Source organism: Leuresthes tenuis, unplaced genomic scaffold, assembly GCF_036924035.1.
Source record: "Leuresthes tenuis unplaced genomic scaffold, fLeuTen1.0.hap1 SCAF_7, whole genome shotgun sequence".
In the NCBI taxonomy this organism is placed as follows: domain Eukaryota; kingdom Metazoa; phylum Chordata; class Actinopteri; order Atheriniformes; family Atherinopsidae; genus Leuresthes; species Leuresthes tenuis.
In genome coordinates, this window is record NW_027325361.1 from 6,902,020 (window position 1) to 6,915,682 (window position 13,663).

At 39.4% G+C, this 13,663-nt stretch overlaps 3 protein-coding genes and 2 non-coding genes across 9 annotated transcripts in view; 4 read left to right on the top strand and 1 right to left on the bottom strand.

Moving 5' to 3' along the window:
* cp (ceruloplasmin) overlaps nucleotides 1–13,663 on the top strand; it is a 442,499-nt gene that overhangs the window by 427,485 nt on the left and 1,351 nt on the right. The window lies entirely within an intron of this gene.
* Nucleotides 982–6,256, bottom strand: nasp (nuclear autoantigenic sperm protein (histone-binding)). Of its 5 annotated transcripts, XM_072389043.1 has the most exons (15): nucleotides 6,072–6,256; nucleotides 5,652–5,690; nucleotides 5,456–5,569; nucleotides 5,115–5,195; nucleotides 4,522–4,628; nucleotides 3,847–4,251; nucleotides 3,560–3,615; nucleotides 3,402–3,472; nucleotides 3,152–3,225; nucleotides 2,892–3,080; nucleotides 2,543–2,715; nucleotides 2,342–2,422; nucleotides 2,175–2,249; nucleotides 1,652–1,783; nucleotides 982–1,146 (listed from the first exon to the last, which is right to left on the bottom strand). In XM_072389043.1, exons 1-15 carry the CDS (start codon nucleotides 6,107–6,109, stop codon nucleotides 1,108–1,110), a joined length of 1,674 nt encoding a protein of 557 aa, XP_072245144.1. In that variant the 5' UTR covers nucleotides 6,110–6,256; the 3' UTR covers nucleotides 982–1,107. The 5 variants fall into 5 exon arrangements, with proteins under 5 accessions (XP_072245144.1, XP_072245141.1, XP_072245142.1 ...); XM_072389040.1 differs by lacking the exon at nucleotides 3,847–4,251 and having other exon boundaries at nucleotides 6,072–6,249; XM_072389041.1 differs by lacking the exon at nucleotides 3,847–4,251 and having other exon boundaries at nucleotides 3,560–3,604; nucleotides 4,529–4,628; nucleotides 5,652–5,693; nucleotides 6,072–6,249.
* Nucleotides 6,451–6,523, top strand: trnam-cau (transfer RNA methionine (anticodon CAU)). The gene has a single exon. It is a non-coding gene; the product is annotated as a tRNA-Met (tRNA).
* trnar-acg (transfer RNA arginine (anticodon ACG)) lies at nucleotides 6,866–6,938 on the top strand. The gene has a single exon. It is a non-coding gene; the product is annotated as a tRNA-Arg (tRNA).
* Nucleotides 7,699–13,663, top strand: part of LOC140311619 (glypican-5-like) — a 46,662-nt gene continuing 40,697 nt past the window's right edge. Inside the window, exons 1-2 of the mRNA XM_072389047.1 lie at nucleotides 7,699–7,961; nucleotides 10,418–10,579. Coding sequence (XP_072245148.1) covers nucleotides 7,784–7,961; nucleotides 10,418–10,579 — 340 coding nt within the window. The 5' untranslated portion in view covers nucleotides 7,699–7,783. The remainder of the gene's footprint in view (nucleotides 7,962–10,417; nucleotides 10,580–13,663) is intronic.

Here is a 13,663-nt window from a genome sequence, read left to right on the forward strand (position 1 = left end):
CAGCTCTTATTCTCCCTCTCTGGAGATAGAGTTACAGGCAAAAATACCACAAGGACTGTAAGGTGGCACACTGGGGCTTCTGCGACGAGAACTCTGATCAGTGGTCTGAAAGGTCTAAAAGTGTGCAAACCATTAGTTGCATGTTCCAACCTTCAAATATTCAAGTTAGTTGTAATCTTGTGCCAACTGGAATAATCCCTGCCTCTGCAACATTCACATATCTGAGCCATCATCTGTATTCATTTCCCAGCCACAGGAGGGTGCCACTGAACAGCCCGTTAGACTCTACAAGCAATTCCCAGCTCAACTTCATACACAGAGAAGACCTAACCAGACATGCTGATAAACAGTTGAAGTTAACCACATACTTTGGTTTAAAGACTGAGGCAACATACTGAAGCAAGGTTAAACAATGCTGGGTTTACAAGGCTTTAGAAGTGTTCTGCGCAAGGTGTAACTATGGCTGATGTGCACTGCCGTAACAGTATTAGAATACATGTAAAAACTAAAATATGGCATGTACAATTGGGCAAGTGAATTTAACTTCACCCTCAGTAATCCATTATAAGAGTTAAACTGTGGTACTTTGTCAACCTGCTCTATACGCCACAGTAGTAGATCTGTCCTTCAAACGACCCATTACCCACTGACAAAGCATGCTGCAACATTAAGTGCACAAACATCCCTTTAGTTGACTTTAAATAACTTCTTAAAAGTTAAAGACATTTCATTTGGGGCAGTTGAATATGTAAGAATACAGCAGAAGCCCAGAACGGCATGAAGACAAGCCTACAGTATTGTCCAGTGTTAACAACTCGATGCTAAAAATGTTCTGGTGTCAACTGCAAATACGAAATCTAATATGGAGGCCGTGAGAGTCACTTTGAACTGCAGCCATCATTTTGCACCATTCAAAACAGAGTCCCCTAAAATAAAAACATTAGAAACTTACATTTGCAAATTCTTTATTTTTACTAAGTATACAAAACCTGACAGACAAATCTGTGAAAATGGGTCTTATTTACAGAAACAAGTGAATTGAATGATGTAAGGGACTGGACAGGCATGCTGTGCTGGTTTCACAAATCAGGAAAGAGATTAAGCCAGTCACGATGAGGATTCCACAGAGGCTGACGGGGTGGCAGGCTAGAGAAAATAAAGAAAACCCAAAAAGTTAATCACGGGGCCCAAAAAAAAAAAAAAAAAAAAAACCAAAAACTAGTAAATCCTGAAGGATTAAATTAAACCGCGTACGCAAACATTTCAAACACATTTTCCATCTGTCGCCCATTTTTAAAGTTTAAAATCCCATCCATGGCTCATTTTTGATCAAGACTTTTGATGTTGCACATTTTGACATACTGCAAAAGGACAAAGCCTAATGGAAACAGCATTCAAAACCAAGAGTCTAGTTACCTTCCTGTCTGGAGCGCAAATTAAAGACAAGGTTTCAAATAAAATGCGTTAAAGTTTGCCCCATCATGTGCAACTACTGAAATATGGCCTCAGATTAAAGGCAAGACTGAAACACTAGAAGCCACATGCAAGTGTTTATTCTGGCCATCCATCCTGCCCATCTAAATGAGCAGAATTGGAGCACAATTTCAAAGCCTGAATAAATAAGCTTGAAATAAGCAGGCCTATCACTCGCCTCCTGTGATTTTCCTTCCTGGACTTCATTGCTGTTGCTGGCACTAGAGTCACCGCTGCCATTTACTGAAGCTTCCTGTTTCGCTTGTTTAGCATCTGTGTCCTTTACTGGGCTCTCCTCTTCTGGTTTCCTCTGTAGAAATAAAACCAGGGTACAAGGGAGCAATAATGACTGAAGGCTTTTACACAACTGGCTATAATGTTACGCTTCCAGTTTAATATGAAGGAAGCAACCAAACTGACCAAATATATCAAGATCACACAATAATCAAAACTTGTTTTGTAGCACTCAATCCTGCCTCAGTCACCAAAACATGAAGTTCAACAAGTCACTTCAATCACTGCATAACTTCCAAAAGCCACAAACAAGCTGAACTGTGATGGGCAAAGTCACAACTTCCTTCAACCACAGCAGGTAAAAGCACCTCGCAGCACAGAGACAACAGGTCCAGTAAGGACTTGATTTAAATGATTGGCTTTTGCCCCATAAAGAAAATGGTAATTAACAGATTTGTCGGCCTCACCTTTTTTCTGACCAGGTGAGAGATGTCGGACACTGCTTTGGAAGATGAGGCACTCTCACATTTTTTAACTGGAATCTGAAAAATACAAGTTGTTTGACCGCCTTAGGTTTTTTTTTTTTGTAGTTGTAAAGCAATTATTTCAAACAACATTAAAGCTATGCCCTTACCTGACTGGTTGTTCCAAATGCTGCCGTTGATGATGAAGGTCCACCATTCTCACAAGGGAATGTTGAAGTGGAGGCACCACCCTGCAAGAGATTCATTTGTTCCCCAAAAGAAAGTTTTATTTATCTTCCACCTGGAATTATGGAGTATAAAATCTGACATTCCATGTTTAGACTTGAGGCGATTCCATCAGGTGTGCTTACAAGCGTTTGCTGGATGGCCTGTGAGGCAGCACTGGCTGTTCTCTGGCTTTCCTTGGCATCCTCCACTTTTTCCCTGATATCAGGCAGAAGCAGCCTTAGCTCTTCCAGCTCATTTTTCTCCTCTGCTGCACTATCAGCTCCTTCTACAGCATCTATAAGCTCCTGCAGTATAGCTACACACAAGAGACCAAATGAAGACTTGCATAAATGGCTGAGTGTAGAGTTTTAAACACTTGTTCCCATTATGAGCATTTTTCTTTTTAAAGACATGCCACCGACAATTACAGATTGTATAGCTACATGCTGTGCTGAGTTCTGAAAGCACCAGGCTGGGGGGGAAAATTCTTACCCAGACGAGCCTCAATGACTTTTATGGAGCTGTTGTAATGCTGGATGGCTTGGCTGTACTGATCCATGTAGCAAAGTGTTGTAGCAACGTGGTAATGGGTCTCGGCAAGCAGACGACTGTGAGGAGGCAAGTGCTTGAGCTGCAGGGCCAAACACTCCTGGAAGTCATCTAGAGCCTGAGGATAGTTACCTGGGGATATAACAGTCAGAGTTGGACATTGAAGACAGATTTGTCAACTCTTGACCTCGAGTGCAGCTTACCTGACTCAGCACTAACTTCTCCAAGTCTTAGATATGCCTGGGCTGCCATTAGCTGGTCTTCTTTGCCTTCTTTTCTGCAGGGATAAAAAAAAAAAAAAAAAAAAGAAAAAAGAAGTTTAGAAACCAACCTTGAACTTTCAGAATATGAGTCTTGTACAAGCCTGGCCACATCAGCACCAACAAGCTTTGAGAAATGTACATTTACCCAGTTCTGTCAACTGACAGTACCATCAAATTTTATTGGCTGTACCTTTTATAGATGACTTTGGCAACTTCCAGCATTTCCCAGGCCAACTGTAGATTCCCAACTTCCTCTTCTTCCTGAAAGATGTAGAAAACTGCATTTAATTAAAAAAAGTCTGTAGTAGTCCGAGTAGTCTGAGCAGACTTGCATATATAAGAGTTTACCTTATCTTGTCCATTTCTCTCTTCATCCTCATCATCGTCCTCGTCGTCATCATCATCTGAAATAAAAGTAAAAAAAAAAAAAAAAACTTAAATGGCAAAATTTTTTTTTTTTTTTAAATTGCTCAAGAGGGAAACTCAGAAATAAACCAAACCCAAGTGTTCCCAGAAGTGCACTTTACACCAACTCCAGTATTTCTTCCACCATCTTTAGTGACATATGGAGTGCTCAAGAAAGGCAGCATTTGTGCATCCTGTCAACACCAACAGTGCTCTATTCAAAGATCTACTACCCTCTGCGTCATCTTTTTCCTGTTCAGCCTCTGGATTGGATCCCTCATTTCTTTCACCTGGCTCATCAGTCTTCACTTCCTCAGCCTTTTCTTCTTTGAAAGTCTCTTTTCCAGGGGATTTTCCATGCAGATCTTGCACAGAAGTACTGTGGCCCTTTTCAGTTCCTCCCACTTCATCTTCCTGTACTGAATTCTTCTCCTCCCCATCCACAGGTAACTTTGAAGGTTCCTCTGAGCCAGCAACACTAAGCTCAACTGGTGCTTTTACCTCCACATTCTCTCTTTCCACCTCTGTGTCACTTGCAACATCTTTAGACTGCAGCTTTGCATCAGCATCCTCAGTCTTTTCCTCTTCTGCCATGGCATCATACACCTGCTTACGTAGCTCATCCCTAGTTTTCTCTACCCATAGAGAACACTTCTTTATAGTCTAGTTAAAATATGTTCATGCATATTTGATTACATTTCTTTACTTCTGCGTTTACAGATACTGTATTGTTTTCATTGATGGATGTATGAAATTAACAACTGCACATTTTAGATACAAAGAAAACTGTTGACTTAACCTCCAAATTCAGGCAACAACTGATTGTAATTACAGGAAAAAAAAAAAACCCACACACAACCCTCAAATCAGGCAATCTGAAAACGTAAAGCACTTTTTGTACTGACCGTCAAGGTTGTTTGCACTCTCAATATTTGGGTTGCTCGGCTGCTCCTCTTCCTCAGACTCTTCTGGGACTCCCTCCAGGGCATTACCAAGGACACTATTCTCCATCCTTAAGAAACAAAGCCAAAAGGTCAGTAAAAAAAAAAAAATTAAATTCTGCATTTGATGCAATGCGGCTTCCTACTGAAAATGTATTCATGTCCAATGTATCCATTTGAAACTTACACCTCAGATTCTTGAATGAATATTTAAAGTAAAGCCTTCAAAAGGGGAGCTAGCCAAGAAGCTCCGCCTCACTTTGTTTCATGCAGTCCATGAGCATACAATATCTTGTGAGAAATATGGTTTAAAAGGGGCCAAGTGAAATCTGGCCACACAGATGGACCCAGAAAGGACTCCACCCTAGTTTGTTGACACAAATTGAAACCTGTTCACACCATGTCTTGTTCACTACTGCTGAATCAAACTAAATAATGATTATAACAAAAATGAACATACTTGTGGTATTTATAATTTAAAAAAAAAAAACAAAAAAAAAAAAAAAAACACACCTCTAAATAGAGATCCCCAATTAATGTTTAATCTGCTTACAAACCTGGCAAGCTCCAGTAGGGACTTCCCGCATAGGAAGAAGGCCTCGCCACATTCATCTGCAGTGTCCCCATACTTTGTGGCTCTGGCAAAAAGACAAAGCAACTGTTGAGTGAAAGTCAAGGTAAAGGAATAAAATCATCAAATCACATTCCTAATGTTGTGTCAGAACTGTACTAAAAGTTCAAACCACAAATTTAAGTAAAAGTAAAACAAGTTTCAGCTCTCACCTATATAGTCAACACTGAGACCCTACAAGACAAATAAAAAGCCTACATTTCTCCAGCAGCGAATTCGTATCCTATAGCGTGTGAATCTATCAGTGACTTATCCCTACACACTCACAGCATGCCACAGGCGTCCTGGAAGACATTGACAGCAGAAACAACATCCCCCATCACTAAGTGTCTTTTCCCTGTGCCAATAAGTTTCTTTGCCTCCTCCATGACGTCAGCTGAGCTGCAAGTTAAAAAGGAAAATGTGAAGTGTTGGTTGTGAATCGGAGAAAATGTATACATGCAGAAGAGTCTTGGATACTCACCTCTCTGCTGCAGCTGACGAACACGGCTTCTCCTCCGCACTGCTAAAGTTTAAACTCAAGTCAATATAAATACAAGACCCCTGCAATCAAGACACTAAACTTTCACTGGTGACTACACGAGTTCAAAGCAATCCTTGAAGATGTGGGTAACGCCTTGTTATTGTTAGCTTGTAGTGGTTGTTAGCTAGCAAGCTTACAAGTGGGGATGATACTCACGATCATGCTTGCAGCCACCAGTATTTACCACTAATCGTTCGTTTAATTTATAGTGTGTGCCTTTGGTTACGTTGCATTATCAATATATCCGCCACTAACCGTTACAGTGCTAGGTTAGCCGTGTTATCTTGCTCAAAGCTTGCTAACCTGCTTTCCTAGTGTGCGTCGTTGTGACCAAAGTAAAACATTTCAAGCGGTTCTTACCTCACAGAGCTCGACGCGGTGGACGTTTCTTCTGGCATTTTAACAGAAAGACAGTAGAAAGACACAAAAAACAGCAGTCTGCTCTGCAGCGAACGACGTACCAACAGACCTCCTTGAACAGTCTTTGTTGGCGCGCTTAAATAGAGAAAAGGAGCTTTCTACTTCCGCTTAAGTTGGAACGCGGGAGATTGGAGTTAAAGGGACCGCAGCATTTATCATGGTGCGTTTTTGCCAATCGGGAAAAATTATCGCAATTTGAATCACGAAGTATGTATCACAAAAATAAAATTAAATACGAGAAAGAGGTGTGTAGGCCTGTAATGAGACAGATTGTGAAAATACAAACATAGCAAGACACAACCTACCACTGCAGCGTGTGGCCTCGTTGGCGCAGTAGGCAGCGCGTCAGTCTCATAATCTGAAGGTCGTGAGTTCGAGCCTCACACGGGGCACAGTTTTTTGTCAATTTTGCACTTTGTTTGATTATAAAGCCAACATATAGCACAAGCAACCAAATAAGACACCTTAAAATGCAATGAGAGATTTGAACTTGTTCAATGTATTGTATAAATTCATTAAAGCGTTTGACAACATGCACTGCATCAATACCTCTGTACGATGCTTACGTATGCGACAATTTAGGAATCTTTATCTTAAAACACACATTTATTTACAAATTAATAGTGATTTCAAACAGGTCGTCAGGGACAGTCAATATATAAACACACATATATATATATATATATCTATATATATAGATATATATGTGTGTTTATATAGTTTATGTATTCCATGGGCCAGTGGCGCAATGGATAACGCGTCTGACTACGGATCAGAAGATTCTAGGTTCGACTCCTGGCTGGCTCGTGCTTTTTAGTGACATTTGACTCTCATCACCAGTTTAGAAAATGAGCGCTAACACCAAGCCCTGCTGAAGGCTATTTAATAAGCCCAAATAAGGCAGAGCCAAAGTTGCTTTTTCCTCTTCTTTTTCTATTTAGGAAATAGTAATATTTGTCAACTAGACAACCGGTCGTTTAAAAACACTTAATGAAATGAACACCGCCTGAACCATTACAAATATGTCTCATTTTCAAGAGTCAAGCTTTCTGTTGGTTGCAGATCTTATTAGCCTATAAGAGTGCACCTGGCGAAAAGGTTAAAAGTGAATTGTTAGAAACGAAGACATAAGTCTCAAGGTCCAATATGTCCAGCAGATGGCAGCAGTAATCTACTTTGTTCCTTCTCAACATATATTAGGTTTAGTAGAAACTATTATGCTATTTGCAAAGCATTCGTTGCGTGCTATTTTTGTGAGATAACTTATGCAACGTCAATAGAAAAACAAACACGGATTGTCGCCCTGTGCCCTGGTAAATTCTGAGTAATATTAATACATTCACAATGATGTAATGACATGTTTTCCCTTATTGTGTTCCTATGTTAATTTTGATGTAGTATTAGTAGCTTAGTAGCGGCAAAGGCATTAGACATTTTGAAAGAATTGTAAGTGCACGTGTTAATTAAGTAGCCTAATTGAGGCAAAGTTAGGGAGGGGGAGTCTGAGAGGAGGGAGGAGGGCGCTGAGCCTGACAGTGGGGATCCAGACAGACTTTCTGGCTGCAGATGAAGTTTTCAGTCACACTGCACGGTGGGACTTCCAGGAATTCATATTGACAGTCCAGACTCTATCGTCCGACTGACATGTTGCGATGTTCCGCTCAGGCTTACAAAACGCGGACTTGTTTAGGGTAATTTTGTTGTGTTTTATCTTTCTACCGGAGGCTGGTTGTAGATCAGCCGATGCAGACAGCTGTCATGAGGTGAAGACCGCTTACATGATGCGCCAAATAGGCCCCGTGGAACTGGTGCCAGAAAGACCAGGAACAGGTCAGTCAGTCCCTTTGGAAATGTTACACACTATCCTGATACCATGGGAAACAAGCGTTTTAAAAATAAGATTAAAATACAAAGAGGTGGAAGGTGATTAAGCAAGCTATATTCCATGAATCACGAAATGTAAATGCAAGTCGAAACTTTTCTTCTTTACTTTTTCACTGACCTGTATTGAATTCAAGGAGCGACATCATCCTCATGATTTTTCTGGCACCTTCACGTTACTCTGTAAAACTAGATTTAAAACACAAAATGTAAGACGAGTTGTGTAATGAAAGTATATTTAAAATTGTACCTGCCTCTTTATCAGCTTCATAACTTGTGTCTTTGCCTATGTATGTATATATCTACAATTAGATGTGTTGAAATAATGCATAGAGCCATTCTGCTATTTTAGAGCCTACATTTAGTACATTTTACTGATTATTTATTATATATTATAGACTATATTATATAGTCTATAATATATATATATATATAATATATATATAGACTGCTATCCACAGATGTATTAGTAAGACTTCAAAACGTTCATGATTTTAACATTGTTGGGACTCGTTGCATTTGCATGTTTCAGACCACTGTAGCTTTGTAAACATTGGGATAATTTCCAAGAGAGGATTATCCTTGCACTGCATAGACAAATCCTGAATGGGACGAAGGGGGAGAAAGGATATTCCTGTTGAAATCGTTTACTAAAATAACCTGCAAGTTTCAGTTATAGCTATTAAAAGCACACTTGGCTTGTGGTGTTTTTAATTATCCTCTGTTCGAAATGTAAAACCTAGTTTGAGTTTTTTTCTGCTTTATGACAGTCTTCATTCACCATTTACAGGCGCAGGCAGGCATTATCTTCTGAGCGGTCGAGTTAGAGATCATCCCTCTTGGGAAATGTGATCTTTATGAGGGAACAACGACATTACTTAAGAGCCCTTGTTATGTTCATTCTTACTTATGAATTTACACAAGAAGAAATGTTAATCTTTCAGCAGGAGCATCCATATAACAGTCTTTGTTAGACATCAGCAAATAACACAAACAAATCAGTTACCAGATTGGGCACTGTAGTATTTCTTCAATGTAACTCTTATGACTGCACTGTCTGGCAGCATGTCACATGTCTGTAATTGCTTACAGCTAGATAAAAATATAGGGATCTTCTGAGTCTCTTGTGAACAAATACAGCAGAACATATGCACAATATTTGCACAAACAACACAACAAGGTCTCTTCTGCTGCCTGCCAGTAATCTGTCACACCAATAAGGAATTAGCACAGGGAGTACATTATTATTTTAAGTCATTTTTACATCTAAATCGTAGGCTGCTTTGTCACTGAACCATGCGTCTACCTTCCTCTTGAACTCATGTCAGACATTTTCATGAAATGTCCATTGAGCTGTGCTTAATGGGTGAGCACTGAATTTGGGAATATAACATATCGGAACATAAGGTCCACCTACTGTAAAATTTCTTAAGATTTCAACATGGGTGAGCATCTGTTGATCAAATTCCATATGTACAATATTTTATTATTCTTTCAGTCCAAGGAAAGATGTACTGCTACTGATATAGTAGGGAAGTAGTGGTAGTGGCTGTGGTGTAGCTAAAATATATATTGTAATAGTTCACAAAGAGGGAAGCTGCACTGTTTGCTGAGTCATGCAGACTAAGTTAGTTTCAAAGTGGTTGTTTCCAGACTTTAAGAAATAGTTTCTAAACATGAGCTTCAAAGGTGAAGTCTGGCTGTGCGCAGCTTCCATCTAACCTGTTTTCAAAAATGCAAGTGTGAAATGCAACATTGCCAATAAATAGTAACCATTTCAATAATGTATTCCATTGTTAGCAAGTAGTCCAAGGTTTGACAGACCTGGTGTTCATGTGTGCTATGTCTTTACAGTCCATTCTTCTCATCTCTCTCTCCCTTTGATCTGAGTCAGCTGCTTGTCAGCTCACACACACACACACACACACACACACACACACACAGACACGCACACACACACACGCACACACACACACAAAGAAAGAGGTGTTAGTGTAAAGTTTTGGTTACTACTCATGTCATCTTGTCTGTTCCCAAAAGGCTCACTGTACAGTTAGTTTTGTGACATCATGACAGCTTGCAATTCCCTTGATTTGACAGACTCATTAACAAAAAAAGAGTCTTTTTAGTGGTTTAGTGGTAAAATGTTTAATGGTTTTAACTACTTTCAATGGTAGTAATCACATGCAGCACTGCAGAGCCCAATTGGAAACACTGTTCCACAAAATAGCTATGGTTATTTTCAATCTTATCGAACAGGTTACCTTTGATCTTGATAATAATAAAATGGTTGAATCTAAGACTTGCTGTATAATGCAGACTTTTGACACATCCTGGATGCCGGGTGCCATTCTAACACTGATGACTGAAAACATCCATAATGTGTTGTTTACTTGACCTTATAGGGGAGTCTCTCCGAGTTTGTGCCCACCCTGGTCCCAGCTGCTGTACCAGTAAGATGGAGGACAGCTACATGGCAGCTGTCCGCAGCGAGACGCAGCAGAAGATGCGATCCTACAGCTTCGAACTTAAGTACCTGATTGCTGGACACACCAAGACTTACCAAGGTAACGGAGCGAAATGGAGTTGTAGAGGAAGAAAGGAGTCAGGATGCAAGAATACATGCACACATCAGTCCATTTTACAGATTAAGTATTAGGAACCAATGCGCACGATGACTGTCCTCAAAGGCTGACATATTATTTATTTCATTTCTAAGTATTTTTAAATTTTGTGCATTTTTTATTAGAGTTTAACTAAAACAATTTGATGACTTTTTCTTTTCAATATGTAACTAAATATAAGAAAAAGAAAACATTTATGAGATAATGTATTAAAAAACATATTGAAAAATATTCCAAGCTAACTCCAAGACAGAAAATTAGCTGCATACATGTTTTTACCAGTATAATCTTATATCAGTATTATACTATATTTATATGTTTAAGGAATTTAATTAGAATGAGTTTCCTCTAAGATTCATTACTATCAAATGTTTACTTTGTCCATTTAAAGACCCCAAACCAAAGTGGCTTTAACTGCAGTCACAATTTTGATGGTTTAACAGTTTTGTCAAGAGCCCGTGGCCCCTCTGTCATTCTCACTTTGTGTGTTCATCATGAAATAGCTAGTTTGTGTCAGGGTGGTGGTGCGAGGCCAGTTTATTTTGTGAGGCGCCGCAGTGGCTAGCCAAACAAACAACTGATGTTCGATTGAGTCTTTGAGGGAGCAAACTCTCAGAGGGAGCAGTGGAAAACTTTGTTACAACACTCGGCTCTTTTTCTCTGTCTGTCTGTCTCTGTCGCTGCGATAATCAGGTTTTGTTCTTGACCAATGAGATAGCGAGGGACGAAGAATGTTTACATTCAGTACGTATCCGCAGCAAAGTGTTGTTGCTGTGGGCAACAGCCGGTCTCTAACGGCCTGCTCTGAATAGAAGGAAGAATACTCTGCTTGTCCACTTGTCTTTCAACGCTATTCACCAGTGTGTGTGAGCAAGTGTGTGCGTGTGAGAGAGAAAGAGACTTTGTATTTGTATGTGTTTGAGTGCGTGGATGTGTGCACGCTCATGCAGTGTGGAGATTATGAGAACAGTAAAGTTGATGAAACCAAGCAGACAGACATGGCAAACATGTACCTCTCTGTTTTCTTTTTTTTTTTGACTCTCTGCTACACTGCACCCACCCCCTTCTGCTAGCTACATCTGAACACACGGGCTCAGTTTCAGCTGCTATTTATGCCCAATGGATAGCTAAACCATCCATGAGTATAATTAATGCCAAACACCCATACACAAAGAGGAGCTGAACAGGGCCAAAATTGCAGCGAGGAAGGGGAGACAAGATGAGAATTTGCTGCTTAAGCTTGAAATCTTTCTGGGTCAAACAAGGTTATTCAATCATTCAAAAAGTCACCTGACCCAAAATGGTGTAAGAATATTTCCATATTAACCCCAAGACAGATCAAAATGCTAGATGCAAATAGCTTAATATATCTGTAATTAATATAACTCTTTGAAAACACCACAGTTGTCGTGGTGCATAGGAGATATTTTGGGTTTTTGGTGTCCTTCTGAAATTATTGAACAATATCATAAAGGATAATTATAACTAAAAGCCTTTATTTAGTAATCTATCATAGTTTTGATTTCATAGGTTGTTTCTTAGTATGGAAGCAATAGGGGGAGATTCTTAATTCCTCATACTTATATGTCACATTATAATGTGACATCATGAATGTTTTACAGTTTTTTTTGTTTGGTTGAAAATAATGAAAATGAACATAAAACAGACATTTTTTACATTAATGCAAGAAAAGGCTAATTTAGTTATTTGTCACATTTCAGCAACTGGTGGTTAACGTGTTCTACACATAAAAGCATTAAAACACATAAAAGCATTAAAACACAAAAAACATTAAAACAACATTTAAAGCAAAACAGATACTGTGCTGTAAAAGTTATTAATCAAAGTCCTTCAGTGAATTTAAATCAAATAAATCAATTTATTATGACTACCAGTGCAGTATTCAACAGAAAAGTATTGAGGTTTAATCTAAAATAAACAAGAGTTGATACAGACCTGCAGTTCTCTGGAAGTTTGTTCCATAAATATGAAATACTGAAAGAAGCTTGTCCATGCCTAGTTTTAACCATGGGGACAGAAAGCTAAATTAGTTAAAGCTTTGTAAACCAAGAGCAATATTTTGAAATCAACTATATGATGGACAGAAGCCAATATAGAGACCTCATCTGGTCTTATTGATGACTAGAGAAGCAGTGTTCTGAATCAGCTGCAGCTGTCTGAGCAATTTCTTAAGCAGACCAGCTAATACACTGTTACAGTAGATCAAGTCAACTGAAATAAATGCATGGACCAGCTTTGCTAATTCACTCAGATACATCAATCCCTTAATGCTTGAAATATTCTTCAGGCGATAGGCTGACTTCATAACTCACTCAATACGGCTGTCGAAGTTCAGGTCTGAGTCCAAAATTACACGCAGTTTCTTTAATCTTACAGACTGAGGTTCAGCACTGATTTTTAACTGTATGTGAACAAATAAAACCAAAACAATTTCACAAGCAGAGAAGGAAGATTGGATTTTCTCTTTTTTCTGATTTGGATTAATCATCCCTGCAGTGAAATGAATTACACTTTCAGGACAACAATGTTCCTCAACAGCTGAGCTGAGTCTCAAAGGATCCCTTACTTAAGCACAGTGATTATGACCCACTGGAGAAACTGAGACATGCCCAGAGCGGTTGTTGTCAGGCTCTGTTTACACCCTGTGGATTACTTCAACGTGTGTGTATTTGTGTGCGTGCATGTAAATATATGTGCGTGTTTGCGTGTGTTTCTCATGGCTGTCTAAGACCCTTGTGCCCTCTCTTCCAAATCGCAGCTGTTGCCCAATCACAGAGGGTAAAGAGCTAATCACCTGACCCCATGTGGGCAGACTTTGCTATGTCACTTGATGCTGTCTTTGGGTTGCCATCGCCAGGACATGGGTATGCAAACGTGTAAAATTGAAACGCTCTGTGTTTTAATCTAAAGAGCCTCTCCATTTCTGCACTACCACCTCATCATCCAACAAGCTGCCAGCAAAAATGTTGCTGCTGCCTTTTGTAATGACAAAATTAAATGTAAAAA

What these genes read in the sequence shown, in the direction of transcription:
- nasp (XM_072389043.1), bottom strand. Translation starts at nt 6,109, where the DNA reads ATGCCAGAAGAAACGTCCACCGCGTCGAGCTCTGTGAG. An exon ending in GCCAAAGTCATCTATAAAAG is followed by an intron (nt 3,226 to 3,401) that starts GTACAGCCAATA and finishes TTATCCCTGCAG; the next exon opens with AAAAGAAGGCAAAGAAGACC. An exon ending in CATTTGGAACAACCAGTCAG is followed by an intron (nt 2,250 to 2,341) that starts GTAAGGGCATAG and finishes TGTATTTTTCAG; the next exon opens with ATTCCAGTTAAAAAATGTGA.